We start from the raw sequence: 18,165 nt of genomic DNA, 5'->3' as shown, positions 1-18,165 counted from the left end.
AAAAGTCTCTCAAGATGACCCATTGCAGTTCACTAACCTTGTTGGCATCATGTCCCGAAAATCTTCCCCAGGAGGCCAGTCCTTGAGTTTAAGCACCATTGGCTGTCCATCTTCTGACCGTAATCGCTCTGGAAGACAGAAAGCACTCCTACAAACATCTGTTGGATTGGCCTGATTTTCCAATGACTATAAGTTTTAGGAGATTAAGCTCTTATTTTCAGACTTGTAAGCTCCCATAATGGACTAGATGGGCTTTGTTTTCTTCACCCACTGCTTTAGTACATGCTATATTTATCCCCCTTCTGTAGAGTGAAAGTGCTCCACACACCCTATGAGATCACATGCTTAAGCTCAGGTGTGCTCTGGGAGACATGTGACTGCCATGTGAGCTACCTGGTTGGTACCAGGAAAGAATGTTTCTCCCCACAAGAGGATATAATTTGTTATTCCAAGGGCAAGTTTGGGCATATAGATGTCAAAGCTACTTACTGCATATAATCTCGAAGCCATCCCAGAAATCCCGAACTTTCACATCAGAAATTATAGCACAGTTCCTGCAGTTCACCAAGTCCACATCCTGGTCTCCAAATTCCTGGCTAAAAGCTTCTGGCTTCCAGAGTTCAGACTTGAGCTTTTTATGTACCCCTGAAACCAGCACTGGCTGTGGAAACAAAAGTACCCCATTTAGCAAACACTTTTAGCTCAGGACTAAGGGACAGAACAGAAGGATTTCCTGGGAACCACCTCTTCTTCTCCATGATGATTTGTTGTTCCTTCCCAGTTTCGGAATCTATGGATTTCAACATGTCAGCTGAGGCCAGTTAAAACTACTCCTGCTCCATCATTATACTTGATTCTTATCCTGGGAGCATACCATAGAAATCACTTCTGTTGCCCTGGTACCTACCACTATTTTGAGGTCAGAGGACAAAAGCTGACAAATGTACCTTTGAGAATACTTCTTCACAATGAGAATGAAAAAAAAATCTAGAGAATTCCATAACCTCCTCGTTCCCCAAGCACCTGCTAAAGTATAAAAATCAGGGAGTGTCATCACACTATCACACAAACTTCTGTGGCCTTGAAACATTTATCTAGAAAAGTACCACCCGCTTCCACCTACCTTCACCTTCCCCCACATCACACTTAAGGATTTTCCTCTAAAGGTGTCATTAATACCAGATCACCACCTAACAGGAATTTCAACTGCTCTATTAAGAACACAGAGCTACACAGCTTAGAAATAAACGAATCTACAGTGTGTTTTTAGGAATCTTCTGATTTTGAAAAATCCAAGAAAACTCGAAGTAGCAAGGCTGTATACAATGAAATTACTTATGTCTAAATCTCCCTGGCTAAAGATCTCCTAGAGAGAATTGCCAACTCTCCTGGTAGCTGTGGCAGGCAGATAGACAGCCCAAGGGAACTTCTTATTCTTACTTACCTGGCCTTGCTTCCAACACTCTCGAAAGATCTTCCAATTATTTTTGTTGCTGGGGTCATGGAGACACAGAAGTCTCCCATCACAGAGCCAGGAGTGAGAGGTATGTGGGTCCAGAACATTTAACCCCATCACCATCTCCTTCACCTCCTTTTGGGCATCAGTCAAGTTACAGGCCCGCTTTGCAGCATCTGAGGTTTTCTTATTTTCTACCACTGAGGCAATGATGTGGTCAAGGAAGTTGGGTAGGCTGGCCTTGTTCTTCACCCCCTGCCAAACACAAATCCACCAGGTAAGTTTGACTGAAGCAGCATGAAAAGAGCATTCAAAAAATTTGTCTGACAGTTGTATTTATAAAAATTTCTGATCTATTTGATTAGATTTCATAAAAGTTATTGAAATGTGTTTTATAATTGGAGGGCGGAGCCTATAAGTCAGTATCTTAAAATTCCCTATCCTTTATATTTGCTTTACATTAATGAAAAAAAAGTACAGAAAGATCCCCTTTGCCTTAAGAGATTTGACATCTAAAAAATATCTTTGCATTTAGCCTTGCATATGCATATACATGTAGACTGCAGGGACCACAGAATGCTGTAACTGAGTGAAAAAGATAATTTACTTTGAAGGTTATCAATTTTTTTCTGGCCAGCATACCCAAGGGATACAATACTTAGGCTTTTGTAAACTTGATAATCCTATGCCTGAAGTGTCGCTAATCATTATTTCTATAGAATATATGTCATCATATAACATCCTGGAAAATTTTTTTAAAAAATGGAAAACTGGGGCTCAGAGCAAGTATACATATAAAGAAGAAAAAAAAGAAAAAGAAGAAAAAAAAGCCAAAGTAATTTTTTAAAGTCATTTATCCAAAAGAGAGACAACCTACACTGTACAGGGCTCAACCACCCACAGCTCATCACATCTTGGCCATTAATCATAAAACAAAATGTGAAACACTTATGTACTTGTTGAAATGATCTCTAAAATATATAAACTGAAAACAAAAACACTATGTAGAACATTTGTGTAAAAAGAAGGGGAAAAAGCTATAGACACATGACAAAGCACTGAAAGGAGACTCATGAAAAAATAGCGACCTTCAGAAAGGGAAATAGGTGGCTAGAAGACAATGGTGGGAAGGAGACTTTTCACTGTATCTTTAAAATTGTGTACCTCTCGTGAATTCATTTGTTCAGGAAATGCTTATTAAACACCTACTATGTATCAAACACTATGGCACTAGGTACACAGTGGTGACTAAAACAGTCAAAAATGCCTTTAGAGAGAGACAAGACAGACAATAAATAAAACATACAGTAAGTCATATGGTAATAAGTGCTATGGAAAAAATTTTAAGTGCAGAGAAAACATATATGAGTGGAGGATGGGAGCAGAATGGACTTTTAAAAAGGGTGATCTAAGAAGAAAGCTTACTGAGAGATGACGTTTCAGGAGCGAGAAGAAACCGTTGATGAAGCTAGCCATATGGTTACATGGGAAAAAAAGGTCTAGTTGGAGGAACGGACAAGTGCCAAGGCTCTGAAGAGGGTACATGATGGGCCATGTTCAAGGAACAGCAAGACGGTAGGTGTGGCCAGTGCAGAGTGAACAAGAGGAAGAGTGGTAGTTGAAGTCAAAGAAGTGAAGATGCAGAGATAGGGCTGGAGCCTTACAGTTCACTGAAAGGACTCTGCTTATAAGTGAAACAGAAAGCCTTTGAAGGATTTTAGGCAGAGGTGACATGTTTTGACTTACATTTTATTTTAAAAGGATCACCTAGCTGCTGTGCTGAAAATGGACTGTAGAGTGGAAAGAGAAGAAATAAAGAGGACCTGTATAAGGAGTTTACTGCAAAAATTCATGCAGAGAGGATATTGCCTCAGACAAGAGAGGAAGCAGTGGAGCTGATGAGAAATGGGTGGACTCTGAACACATTCTGAAGATCAGACAGAAAGGGTTTGCTGACAGATTAGTTATGAAGTATGAGAGAGAGGAGTCCCAAATGACCCCAAGATTTGTGGCTGAGCAATTGGAAGAATGGAGAAGCCACTGACCAAGAGAGGAAAACTAAAGGAGGAGCAAGCTTACAGGCAGATCACGAATGTGGTCTTAGATGAATTAGGTTTGAGGAGTCTATTAGATATCCAAGAGAATGCAATATGAATGTACTGTCTAGGTTAAAAAAAAAAAAAAAAGAAAAAAAGTCTGTCAAGAAAATAAAGTGATTTCTACTGATGACTGAAAATTTCAAAGTCTCAATTTCTACTGACTTCCTAACATGGCATGAAAGGTTCACTACTTAAAAGGATTGCAAACATGCCAAAAATTAATGTAAAGAAAGATCTTATTGGCTGGACAGACAATGAAGAGAACACAAGTCACCCACATACCCTCTAACCCAGTTATCAGCTCTCTGATGGTTCTTTCATGGGAAAGCAGCAAAGGCTAGAGTTGTAGAGGGGACACTTACTGCTGAGGATGTAGAGAAGACCGGGGGGAAGGGTATGCCTGTGTCCAAGGGGGTTTGAGGAAGTTTTCCGGGCCCGGAGTGAAGGAGGTCTCGAAGGCTAGAGCCTTCGGTTTTGTTGTTGGAGGCAGTGGGACCCAGTAACAGACTGTTAAAAAGCTTTGGAGTCAACGGAGAGACCTTTGCAGTGGAGTTGAACGAGTCCAGCCCAAAGGGTGAATGAGACTCTTTATTGAGCACCGACCTCAGGGACCCTGCTTCTGTAAGAACATAACCGGGAACAGCATTAGGCACGACAAGAACACCCAGTAGGCAAATGACTCCTAAAAATCAGCCAAGTGGGAAGAGGAAAGATTCTACCCTCCCCTGCCCCCCAAACTACATACGGTTTGTCTGGGCCAAGCCTGATGAGCTATTACTATGGTAGGTCTCATGGCCAAGGAGCTATCCTACTTCTTCCTTTCTTTTCCAGATCTGGATTTCAAACTTCCTTCTGTTTCCATCCATTCTTCATCTCCCTCATTTTCTAAGATAGTGAGTGTTTCTTCAAGTGGGTCTTCAGAACACTTGTATTGGAATCACATGGAGTACTTATTAAAAATTGAGATTCTTGGTCTTACTCTAAGACGTCCTCATTTAATAGTTCTGGTGGGGCACAGAAATCTGCATTTTTAACAATTTTCCCCATGATTCTTGTGCCCATTAAAAAACTAAGTCTAGCCCTCAACCCTGGCGGCATAACAGAGCCATCTGGGAAGATTATTAAAAACCTTGCATCAATTCTGACTAAAGAGGTCTGGGGTAGAGCCCAGGCATGTGCCTTTAAAAAAAGCTCCACTTTTAGAAAGAAGTTGAAAAGGATTCCCTCATTTTATGTGATCGGCCAGAGAAAGCAAGTGGTATGTTTCATACATGTGGATGGTAATGTGTGAGTCTGAAGAATCCCAGAAAAACTCAAGTGTTCCACCTACAGGCAGAACAGAGGTTTGCATCCATCTCACCTTTTGTTTCTTCTTTAGCCTTTTGAGTAGCTAAATCCGCCAACCAGTGCAGGGCAGAGGAGGGTGGGGCTGTGTCAGGGCAAGGGGGCCTGATGGCTTTTAGCTCACTATTGCTATTTGATGCCAAACTCTCTGTTTTTGGAGGCTCATCAACTCTGATGTCAGTATTGTCGGCTTTGGGATCGGGCTCTGGAGCTGTTACCGCTGCAGTTCCTCCTCCGCTTGAGAAGGTGGTTTCATTTCCAGAAGAGGCACTAGGGTTTATGCTAGGAAGCTAAAGCACAGGAGGCCAACATGGTTAGAGGGCTCTCTTTGTGTAGAAAATGTAAAATACAAAGAGTATTGGCTGCTGACACTAAGTAGGTCTGGGAAAACAATCTGAAATTGTCCCATAAACTGCTATTTCATTCACTCATTCATTCACTCATTCATTCATTCAACATAAATTTATTGAGTCCTATGATGTGACAGAAACTATGCTAGGTTATGTGGAAAGAGCAGTGAATAAGACTTGAAAATAAAATAGGGTTTTGTTTAGTATGTCTGAGGCTCAAATTCTGCAATGGCAAAATGGTGATTAGAACCTGACCTTATAGAGCTGTTCTGAGAATTAAATGAGATAGTACATGCAAAGAACTTAGCATAGTTTCTGGCACACATAAACTCAATAAATGTTTATTATTCTATTGCTAAATTTTCCACATGATTTGCTCTAATATGGCAACCCTACTGAAAATATATGTCAAGATTCTTAAGCATTAATCCCTATGCCTCTTTTGACTATGTGTTAGTAGTAGCATTCCTGGGCCTGCAATGTAAACAGTTTGTGTGTGTGTGTGTGTGTGTGTGTGTGTGTGTGTGTGTGTGTTTAAAAAACAGCCTCTTGTTCAAAATAGTCATCGTCAGAAAGTAATGACCTCCACCTCTGACAGAACAATGACAAAATCAACAGCCTCTGGAAGTCTGGAGGCCTGGATTGCTTTCTGGGTAGGATGATCCCAGCTCAGAATGCCAATATTCATATTTCTGTTCTCTGTACCTAACATGACAAGGACAAGGACTATACACACAGATGGGTTGGTATTCCTAGTAACCTTTTCTATACTCTTCACCAGCACAGGACCCTGAAGTATAAATCTTGACAAAATGAACAGAATCTCTTGTGGTATTTATCAACTAAGTCTGAATTGGTTCTAAAGATGAAACTTTTGCCAGTCAGGAGGAATTAAAACCCTTTGAGTAACTCTTCTTAGGCTCTTTATAGAAAGGCTTTCTTTCCTATTCCTTAATTTCTCAGGAATCCTAGGAAAGGCTGGGGCAAGAGGTAAAAAATGAAACATTTCCTGGTACTAAGAACTTAAGTTTCATTCAGTTATACCCAAAAACACCACTTTACCTGTGACATCCCATTGGTGACAGCAGGTCTCAACACAGATTTGTTTTGCCGACTAATACAAGGGCAGTTGGCTTTAATTCCCCACTTGCCACGGGCAGCATGTACCATGTCTCCAATATTATACAGAGCTGGAAAAAAGACAATAATAACACTTAACATCAGAATGCTTGAATGTGCCAAGTATTGTGTTAAAGACTTTATTTACATTATCTCTCTCAATTCTTACCACATTTCCACGAGGCAGCAGCTTTTCTCCTCAATTTTTGATGATGAAACCGAGACTCAGAAGTTAGGTTGTTTACTGAAGTACATATAGTTGGCCAATAGAAGTACTAAGACTTTAAACCAGGTATACGTAGCCCTAAAGTCTGTGTTCTCTTAACCATTCATTAATCTACACTTTCTCCCTCCTCTACAAAACCTAACACGGTGTCCTCCAGGGGAAACTTATAAGGGTAGATTCCTTAATGTGGAAGAGTATGTAAATATTTTGAAATGTATACTTAAGATTTATGTACTTTACTGTAAGTTATACATAAAAAAAAAAAAAAGAAGTAGGAGAAAAAAGGATCAATGTAGACTTTACACAAACCTTTAACCAATGCTTGCACCAGCAGTGCACAGGCACCCTACCACTGTACTCAGGGAGCCCTTCTGCTGCTGGGAAGCAATGGGGTATAAAGGATCCAGGAATGCACCCCCCTCCCCCACCCCACTTTCTTTAGTGGAGAAGAATATAGGTAGCAGTTCTGCAGATTCGCCATCTTCGATGCATGTATGTTAGTGGAAGAATACAAGCTGGAAACAGACTTTCTGGAGGAATCACTGAAGTAAACTGGGAATGTGACACAAATATGACCATTTATTCCTACTGTTAAGCCGCCTTCTTCATGGTCTGAAGAGGTTTGATTAGCTTCAGCAAGATTTTTAACAAGCCTAAAACCAAAGATCTTTCTGGCAGCATGGGGACTGACTTTTTCTATTCTGGTCCTGCCAACCATAGGAATGTAAAATGCTATCTAGAAAAGTAGTAACCAGATATCATTTGCTCTCCCACCAGAAAGGTGAAGCAAAAAGTGTGCAGTGGCTGCATACAATCTAACACATATATAAAGAATCAGCTTCTCAGAGATATCTGCTGAGGCTTCAAAACAGAAAAATCAGGCTGAGACAAATCATTTCGACAAACTTTATGATGCGTGAGTTGTATCTCAATTAAAAATATTTTTTTCCTACCAAATCTAAAATAGGAATTTTCTTACCTGTACCAGGGATGATCTGTGTGGGCATGAGATTCTCTGGTTCATGAGACTGCCCCTTTGCACACTTCAACCAGGAGAAAACCTCTTCATCACCCATCTCTTCTGTCTCTAAAACAGAAGTGAAAGACCCTCATAAGATGTATCCCTCTCAATAAGCTGGAGTTTCAGACCGCAAAAGCCAATTTTCTCATGGACCAAAAAAGGTAATGGCTAACTCTTTAAAAATCTGCTTCAACGGGATATAATTTACACACAATAAATTCAACGATTTAAAGTGTACACTACAATGAGTTCTAACAAATGTACAGTTATATAAACACTACCGCAATCATGATATAGAACATTTTCATCTTCCTTCCTAAAGTTTCCTTGAGTCCTTTGTAGCCAATACCACTGGCACCACTGATCAACTTTCTAATACTAAAGTTTTACTATTTTTAGAATTTCATGTAACTAGAAGCAAATAGTATATAGTCATTTGTGCTGGGTTTCTTTCATTGAGCAGCATGATTTGAGACTCACCATATTGTTGCATCTATTCAGTAATTCACTCCATTTTATGGCCGAGTGGTATTCTATGGCAGGGGTCCCCATCCCTGAGCTGCGGACCGGTACAGGTCTGTGGTCTGTTAAGAACTGGGCCGCACAGCAGGAGGTTGAGCGGCAGGCGAGTGAGCAAAGCTTCATCTGTATTTGCAACTGCTCCCCAGCGCTAGCATCACCGCCTCAGCTCCACCTCAGATCATTAGGCATTAGATTCTCATAGGAGCACTGATCCCTAGTGCCAAAAAGGTTGGGGACCACTGTTCTATAGTATGAATATAACACATTTTGTTTACCCATTCATCAGCTGGCAGACATTTAGATTGTTTCTAATTTCTGGCTATTGTGAATAAAGCTGCTATAAAGTACAAGTCTTTGTATGGACATGATTTCATTTCTTTATAAATACCTAGAAGTAAGTTGTGGGTCATATGTTAAGTTTATGTTTAAATTTTTTAAAAATGGCCATACTGTTTTCCAAAGTGATAGTATCAATTTGCATTCCTACTAGCAGTGTTTAACATTTCTTGTTCTTCCACATCTTTCACAAAACTTGGTACTGTAAGCTTTCAAAATTTTAGCCATTCTATTGGACACAGTGGTTTCTAATTAAAGTTTTGATTTGCATTTTGCTAATAAGTAATATTTTTTTTCATGTGCTTATTTTCCACTGATTTCTCTTCTTTGAGGCATCTGTTCCAATCTTTTGCCTGTTTAAAAACTGGGTTCTTTGATTTCTTGTTAATGAGTTGTAAGAAGCCTTTATTGTCACAGAAGTCCTTTAGAAAATATGTGATTGGCAAATCTTTTATCCCAGTCTGTAGCTTGACTTTTCATTTACTTAAGTGTCTTTTGACAGCAAAAGTTTTCTAATTCGATTAAATTTTTCTTTTGCTTTTTATGGTATATCTAAGAAATATTTATCTAAACAAGGACACGAAGATTTTCTTCTATTTTTCTCCCCTAGAGGTTTTAGCTTTTATGTTTAGGTCTATGATTTACTTAAGAGTCAATTTTTTTGTATATGGTGTGAGTAAAAACAAAAGTTCATTTTATTTCTTTGAATATAAGTATAAAATTACTCCCGAACCATTTGTTGAAAGGACTATCTTTTCCCTATTAAATTATCTTGGCACCTTTGTCAACCATCAGCTGACTGTATATGTGTGAGTTTACATATAGACTCTGTTCAGTAGTACTGCCAGTGCCTTAACTACTGTAGCTTTACTGTAGTCTTCTAACAAAGTAGTATAAATCCTCCAACTTTATTCTTCTTTTTCTTTTTTGGTTATTTTAGGTCTTTTGTATGTCATATAAATTTTAGAATCAGCTTGGCAATTTCTACAAAAAGATCAACTGAGATTTTGATTGGAACTGCATTTAATTGACATCTTAATATTTAATTTTCTACTCACAAATATATCTCCCCATTTAGACTTCTTTAATTTCTCTTAGCAATGTTGTGTTCTTAAGTAGGTGTTTTTTACATATTTGCTAAATTTATCCCTAAACACGTCATGTTTTTTTATTCTACCATAAATGACATTAATTTTTAAATTCAATTTCAAATTGTTCATTGACATTATACAGAAATATAACTGACTTTTGTTATGCTGACTTGTATTCTACAATCTTGTTAAACTCATTATTTTTGTAGCTTTTTATATAGACTTCTTGAGATTTTTCTATATAGATGATTGTATCATCTGAGAATAAAAACCATATCACTTCTTTCCAACCTACATGCCTTTCATTTTTTTTGATTATGCTTTTGTCTATCTTCATGATGACTAACCTCAGCACAATGTTGAATGGAAGTTGTGAAAAGTGGACATCCTTGCTTTGTTCCTGTTCTTAGGGGGGAAAACTCAGTTTTTCACACTATGTGAGATGTTCCTGTCTATAACTAGTTCAGTGTTTTTCCACTTTTATTTCTTTATTTCCCTCCATCACATAAAGAACCTTTTTAGACATTTTGTGTATGTGTAATTGTGCATCCTGCCCCATGAAACTTGAATACAAAATATACTGTGTATTTTTATGTACTATGGCCATCTGGAAGGACACAAACCATTGTAATATCTTACAATGCCAAGAACCAATTTTCACCCCTATAGAGAATGCATGATCTAGTTTTCTGAGAATTTTGACAAATGAATTTCCTACGTGTCTTGAGATAATTATGTAGTTCCATTAATACAGTCAATTGCATTGACTAATTTCCAAATGTTAAACCAACCTTCCGTTAATGGAATAAACCCCATTTGGTCATGATGTATCATTCTTTTTATGTATCTATAGATTTAAATTTACTTAAATATTATGAAAGGATTTTACATCTATGTTCATGAGAAACATTAGGTCTGTAGTTTTGCTTGCTGTCTTCATCCAGTTTTGATAACAGTGTAATGCTGGCTCCATAAAATGAGTTGGTAAGTGTTCCCTCCTATTTTCTGAAAGAGTTTGTATAGAATTTCTATTATTTCCTTCTTAAATGTTTGGCATAACTTGCTAGTAAAGCCATCTGGGCTTCAAGTTTTCTTTGTTAGAAGATATTCTAAACTACAAAAACGATTTCTTAATATAAGGTTATTAAGGTTACCTAATTCTTTATGAAGGAACTTTGATGGTTTGTGTCTTTCATGGAATTTCTCTATTATATTTTTGTCAAATGTCTCAGTATAATGTTGTTCAGAATTTTATTGAATCCTTTTAATGTCTGAATGATCTATAGTGATGTCCCCTCATTCCTAATATTGGTAAATTGTAACTTCCCAGGATTTTTTTTTACTAGTTTTTCCAGACATAAGTTTAGCTGTTTTAAATATTTCTTCTTTTCTAATAGAGGTGTTTACAATTATAAATTCTCCTCTAAGCACTCCTTTAACTGCATACCACAAATAATATGCTGTGTTTTAACCTTATTTCACAATATTTTCTCATTTCTCTTGTGATTTTTCCCTTTGATCCATGGGATATTTAGAACTGTATTTCCAAATATCTGGATTTTTCTAGCTATCTTTTTAATTTATTATTTTATGATCAGAGAACATACTCTATATGATTTCAACAAGCCTTAAATTTATTGACTTCTTTTATAACCCAAAATATAATTTTTATAGTCTATTTTGGTAAAGGTTCCACGTGAATGCAAAAATAATGTGTATGCTACTATTGGATGATGTGTTCTGTCAGTCAGGTTAAGCTGATTGATGGTGTGTTGTTTAAGTCTTTCATATTCTTACTGATTTTTCTGTATACTTGTTCTATCCATTGTTGAGAGAAGGTTTTTGAAACTTCCAAGTATAGCTGTAGATACCTCCATTTCTCCTTTCAGTTTCATCAGTGTTTGCTTTATATGCTTTAAAGCTGATAGTAAGTGCATAAATATTTTAAGATTGTTATATCCTATTGATGAATCAAGCCCTTTATTAATATTAGATAATGTACCTATTCATATTAATATTCTTTGCTCTGAAATTTATCCGGTCTGATATTAATTTAGTTACTCCAGCTTTCTTTTGAATAGTGTGAGTCATGATGTATCATTTTTCATTTTTTTACTTTTTTTTCAATTAAAATTTACTGGGGGGTGACATTAACAAAAACAAATAAGTTTCAAGTGTATCATTCAACAGTAAGTCTATATATATTGCATTGTGTATTCACCACCCAGAGTTAGATTTCCTAACATCTTTTTACTTTTAACCTACTTGTGTCTTCATTTAAAGTTGGTTTCTTATAGACAGCATTTTAATTGCAAAAAACAATTTGACAATATCTTCTTTTTAATAAGTGTTAATCTATTCATATTTAATGTAATTATTTATATTGCTGGGTTTAAATTTACTATCTTGCTATTTGTTTTCTATTAGTCCCATTTTTAAATTTTGTTTTTGTTATTTTGAATTAACTATTTTTTACGATTTGATTTTTGTCTCCACCTTTGGCTTATTAGCAATACCTCTTTATTTTCTAGTGGTTTCTACGGGTTTGTAGTATCTAACTTATTACATTCTATCCTCAAATATTTTACCACTTTACATATAGTAGGTCTCTTACAAAACTATACTTCCATTTTTCCCTCCTTTCCTTTGTGCTGTTATTACATATTTCAATTTTATATACACTGTAAAACCTGTAAAACACATTGTTACTACTTTTACTTTAAACAATTATCTTTAAAAAGGTTAAAAATAACAACAAAAAAAGGTCTTTATGTGTATCTACATTTACCATGTAGGTTATTCTCCATTTCTTTGTGCAAATCCAAATTTCCATATCATTTTCTTCTGCTCAAATGACTACCTTTAACTTTGTAGTGTGAATCTGTTGCTTCTTTTCTCTTTATAACTGTTTTTCAGTAAGTTGGTTATGATGAGTTTTGGTGTAGTTTTCTTAACTTTTCTTCTGTTTGAGGTGTATTGTTGGATTTGTGGTTTTATAATTGTCATCAAATTTGGAATTTTTTGGCTAATAAAGCCAAATTTTGCAAATGCACAAGTATTTTTGTCTCTGCCCTCCCATCCTTTCTCTTTCTGGAATCCCAATTATATGTTCAATAGATTGCCTGATACTTTCTGTAGTTCAGCAAGACACTCCTCAAATAAATTTAAATCTTTCTTCTCTCCATGCTTAGTTTTGGATAGTTTTTATTGCTATGTCTTCGAGCTCACTGTTTTGGTTCTTCTGCAGTGTCTAATTTGCTATTAATCCTAGTAGTGTTAATTTTTTTTTGAGATATTTTTCATCTCTAGAAGTTTCATTTGGGTGTTTTATGTATTTTCTATTTCTCTCGTCATTTTCATGTTTTCCTATGTCCTTAAGCATATTTATAAAATTTGTAATAGCTGCTTTAAGGTCTTTTTGCACTAATTCCATCACTAATGTCATTTCTGGGTTTGTTGCTATTGACTGACTTTTTCCCCCAGATTACTGGTCATAGTATTTTGCTTTTTTTGCATACCTGATAATTCTTGATTGAACACAGAGCTTTCTGACATTTATGTTTCTGAATATTAGATTTGTTATAATCCTTTAGATAAAGTTTGGTTTTAGTCTGGCATATAGTTAAGCAACTTGCAGATCAGTATGATCCTTCCAAGGCTTGCTTTACACTTTGTTACAGCAGCTCCAGAGAAGCTTCTATTCTGGGACTAAATTAGTCCCACGACTGAGGTGTTACCCTTTTGGACTCTACTCAGTGTCTCTTTTCTCTGGCTGATGGGTATACAAACTGCGAGTTCCATAAATTATTCAGTCAATTGCTTTCTGAAAGTTCTTTTTTGGGGCCTTGAGGAGTTTCATCTCATGCATATGAAGACCACTATATAGCCAAAAACTGATGATCTCTGCAGATCTCAGTGTTTTCTCTCTACACAGTTCTTACCTCTTCAGTACTCTGCCTCACTGTTTTCAGATTGATCTCTTTCTCAACTCAGTCAGATTGCCAAACTCTGTTTTAGTTGTCTTTCCCTGTGCTACAGCCTGGAAACTGCCTCCAGGCAGTAAACTGGGGCAATTGTAGTGTTCACTTTGTTTCTTCTCTTCTCATAGGGATCAGACTTATGCTGTCTGTTGTCCAATGTCTGAAACTGTGGTTTCCTATTTTTTGCCTGGTTTTCTTGTCGTGTGTGGTAGGAGAGCAATTCCTGTAGCAATTTACCACTCATAGGCAGAAGTGGAATATCTAATAGCTACTTACCATGCAGTACCTAGTGGGTGTCAGGCCCTGTGCTAACCACTTTACATACACTATTTCATTTAAACCTCGCAACAGAGCTGTGAGAGAAGTACTCACATTATCTTTGCTTTATAGATAAGAAAACTGAGGCTCTGAGGAGTTAAGTAACTAGCCCAAGATACCATAGTTGGTGTAATAAGATGTGGAAGTAGGTTTCAAATCCCAGTAGCCTAGGCTCTAAACCACTGTTATGACAGTTACACTTATCTCTGAGCGGGAGAAGAATGAAGAGGAGGTCAAGGAGCAAGGAAGATTCTTGGTATGTAATAAGATAAAGCAAGAACAAAGGTAAGCAAAGGATTTGAATAGACATTCCTCCAAAGATAAACATAGGGCCAAAAAGCACATGAAAAGATGATTAACAGCATTTGTCATCAAAGAAATGCAAATCAAAACCACATAAGAAGATACTACTTTACAGCCACTATGATGGCTATAATAAAAAGACAGATAACAAGTGTTGGTAAGGATATGGAAAAACTGAAACCCACATATATTGCTGGTAGGATTAAGAAATTGTGCAACTACTTTGGAATATGGTTTAGCAGTTTCTGAAAGGGTTAAAATAGAACTGTCATATGATCCAATAATTCCACTCCTAGGTATATACTCAAAAGGATTGAAAACATGTTCACAAAATAGCCTGTGTACAGAAGTTCATAGTGGCACTTTTCATAATAGCCCAAAGTGGAAATAATCCATTGACTGATGAATGGATAAAAAATGTAATATACCCATACAATGGAATATTATTTGGCAATACAAATTAATGAATTACTGATATGTGCTATGACACAATGAAACTTTAAAACAGTACGCTAAGTGAAAGAGGCCAGTCATAGAAGGCCAAGTATTGTATGATTCCATTCATGACATACACAGAAAAGGCAAATCTATAGAGACAGTAAGTAGATTATGGTTATCAAGGGCTGAGGAAAGGAAGGAATAGGGAGTGATTGCTAATAGGTTTGAGGTTTTCTTTTTGGAGTGATGAAAATGGAATCAGATAGTGGTGACAGCTGCACAACCTTGAGGATACACTGAAAACCTTTAAATTATATACTTTAAAATGGCAAGTGTTATGGCATGTGAATTCTATCTCAATAAAAATGTTATTTAAAAAAAAAGATGATGCACAATTACCCTTTCTTTGATTGTTTTAGCCCTCCAAATTAGGCCGAAGCACTGGCAATTGTAAAGAATGAAGCTAAGCAGCTAAAGATGGGGCAAAAACCCATTCCTACTTCAATTCCCAAGTGCCATACTTCCATTGCCAGGTTATATAAGAACTGCAAAGTACAGTACTTGCTTACCACTGCGTGGACGGCTTTTCCTGAGCCTGTAACAGTCAAGGCAGACCCCAAAGCCGCATTTGCGACAAACCCAGTGGATGTTGAAGAGAGTTGTTTCACATACGTCACACATTTCCCGTACACCACGTACTGCTCGTTTCCATGCCACTTTCTCTGGTGGAAAGAGGAAGAGAAATACTGTTGGCATTGACCATCCTCAACAACAGCAAAAGACCCCAAATCCACTGATTCTTACTCGTCATTTTGTCCAGCAATAATACTCAAGAGATTTGTGAAGTGTGTGTCTCTACAATTGTAAGAGAAAGAAAATACATGAAATTTCTAATATTTCTCAACATGTGTCAATAGTGAATGAATGTCTCATATGCTGCCACTTGTAATACCATAAAATTTTCATAAAATTTAGGGGAGTTTGAAATACCAAGATTCTTCTTTTGAAATGTGGAACATACTTTCATTGTATAATTCTGCTTAGCCTAGAAATAGGATCTAGCATCTCACAGACATAGAAATATCGTAAACGTCTGAATAATGTGGGTTCTAGGTGTGAAACATTATACCCAGTAGCACTTAATCTATGTACAAACCACAGAGTATAGCTTACTGATATAAACTGGTTCAAAGCAAGCTGAAATTATTCAGAGTGAACTAAACCGAAACAAGGATCAACATGCATATTATGGCAGCTGTGATATAATTTCATAAAAATGAAAGGCAAGCAGGGAAGGAGTTTTTGGTTAAGTGCCAAAAAACAGAAAGAATGAGGTCTGCTGGATAGAGTTAGGGCCTAAACTATACAGTTTGCTAGAAAGAGAAGTCTTATTCTTATTGTTCATTAATTCATTTATAGAAAATGCCATTTGCCACTCCTTCCACTCCTCCCTTTAAGCAAAAGAAAACTAAAGTTTCAACTAGGAGTGCCTGGAAGACGAGCCAGAGGATGCCTTACGGTGTGGCTCCACCATCATCATGGCCTCCTTCTCGGACATCACGAGCTGGCAAAACTGGTCCCCAACGTTGGCCAGGATGTATTTTGAGGTTTCTAGGTCTATTCCTTCTGCTAGAGAAGAAGAGGGAATCCACAGGTTCATGGCATCAGGGTCACTTTGCTGGGGACTCAGAAATCCCTCCACACGGAGTACCCCCTTTCGAGTGAAGATCAACCTGAGACAAGAAGTTAGTCAAACAAATGGTAAGCAGTAGCAGCCATGCAAACTAACACACACCTATATCCTAGGACCTAAAAGAAATCAAATGAGACTGTACAGGAATCAGGCTGAATTAAGAATTTTCACCACATCTGACCAACAAAGTAGATTCTTTACACTAATAAGGTTTGTTAATACTTAGTAGGTCTGGGTTCTTTGAAAAGCTGTCCCAAGAAATGGCTACCACTTTATCCATCCACTGAGTATATAGCTATGCCCATATCACTAGATGTGACCAGGGAAAAACACATAGAGCTCACTGTCACACTCTAAGTTCATGCCTACCTACATCAAGTGAGCCCTTAATATTGCCTGGCAGTCACAGTACAGTTTCCTGGTGCACTCCCTCTTCTAGCTGCCTGTTTCCTATCCCATCCTTTCTTTTTTAAACCTCCAATATTATTTCCCCATGAAGACCCTGCTAAGTATTCCACTGAGAAAATATAAGTAGCCAGAAGAGAACTCCCACAAACTCTCACCACCATACTATTACACCTTCCTGCAACTGGGCCCATGTACTCCATCTGATCTTCTGCTACAGTGAATGAACTAAGTCCCAGCAAAGCCCAATCTCTCACAAAAATCCTCTCAAAATTTCTATCTCAAAAATCCTCTTGACCCCACACCCTCTTCCACTTATTTGCTTGTTAGAGAAGTTTCTTTAAAGTTGTCTATAGTGATTGTTCCAGTTTTTATTTTTTCTTAATCCACTCCTGTTATGCTTTCCCCCACCAATCTACCAAAATTGTTTCTGACAAGGTCATTCCCTTGTTAAATTTAACGGTCACTTCCAGTCCTTATTTTACCTGACCCTATCAGCAGCATTTGCCATAGTTCATTGTTCCTTCCTGGAAATATTTTCTTCGAGTGTCTTCCAGGATACCAAGTTGGCTGTTCTTTCTCCGCCTCCTTTACTAGTTCCTCTTCATCTTTCCCATCTCTAAATGTTGGAAAGCTCCAGAACTCAGCCCTTGGAATGCTTCTCTTCTGTCTACACTGATTCCTCACATGATCTCGATTAGACTCACAGTTTTAAATACCTAGTGACATCCAAATTTTTACCTCCAGTATAGACCTCTTCTCTCAGCTCTAGAGTTGTATATCCAGCTGCCCTTTCAACATCTCCATCTGGATTCTAATAAACAACTCATACTTAACATGCCCAAATTAAAATCCCCCATTTTCCATTCCAACTCCATTTTTCCCTAAGAAATCTCCTTATCAGTAAATGGAAATTCCATTCTTCTAGTTTTCAGGCCAAAAGCCATAGAATCATCCTTGACTCTTTTCTTTCATATTCCACATATGACCCATCAGAAAATCATATGGGCTCTATCTTCAAAATATATCCTTAATCCAACAACTTCTCATCACCTCTATTGCTACCTCCCTGCCCTAAGCCACTATCATTTCTCACCTGGATAAGTCCAACAGCTTCTCTCTGCCTTTACCTCAATGTAATCTATTCTCAAGAAGATTGTCACAGTGCTCCTTTAAAACATTCATCAGTGTCACTCATCAGCTCAAAACCTCCAATGACTTCTTATTCAGCATAAAGGCCCTTAGAGGAGAACTTTAAAATCTGAACACATCATTAACTCTTTGACCTTAACTTTCTTCCTTCTTACTTAATTTTAGTCACCCTAGCTCCATAAACATAATAGGTATATTCCAGCCTCAGGATAGTTGCTCTTGTTGTACCCTCTACCTGGAATACTTGTCTCCCAGAAAAATGTGTGGCTTACTCCCACACCTTCTTCAGGTCTTTTACTCAAATATCTTTCT

The 18,165-nt window shown here is 37.3% G+C and overlaps 1 protein-coding gene across 1 annotated transcript in view; it reads right to left on the bottom strand.

Moving 5' to 3' along the window:
- KDM3B (lysine demethylase 3B) overlaps positions 1-18,165 on the bottom strand; it is a 55,919-nt gene that overhangs the window by 7,604 nt on the left and 30,150 nt on the right. Inside the window, exons 10-18 of the mRNA XM_011362428.2 lie at positions 16,122-16,336; positions 15,173-15,325; positions 7,574-7,681; positions 6,312-6,439; positions 4,916-5,189; positions 3,918-4,174; positions 1,445-1,711; positions 490-661; positions 38-128 (exon numbers count right to left, since the gene is read on the bottom strand). Of these exons, the coding sequence (XP_011360730.2) occupies positions 38-128; positions 490-661; positions 1,445-1,711; positions 3,918-4,174; positions 4,916-5,189; positions 6,312-6,439; positions 7,574-7,681; positions 15,173-15,325; positions 16,122-16,336 (1,665 nt within the window). The remainder of the gene's footprint in view (positions 1-37; positions 129-489; positions 662-1,444; positions 1,712-3,917; positions 4,175-4,915; positions 5,190-6,311; positions 6,440-7,573; positions 7,682-15,172; positions 15,326-16,121; positions 16,337-18,165) is intronic.

This window comes from Pteropus vampyrus, unplaced genomic scaffold, assembly GCF_000151845.1.
Source record: "Pteropus vampyrus isolate Shadow unplaced genomic scaffold, Pvam_2.0 Scaffold74, whole genome shotgun sequence".
Taxonomy (NCBI): Eukaryota; Metazoa; Chordata; class Mammalia; order Chiroptera; family Pteropodidae; genus Pteropus; species Pteropus vampyrus.
The sequence above is the reverse complement of the archived record's forward strand: the minus strand, read 5'-3'. Positions and strand labels throughout refer to the sequence as shown.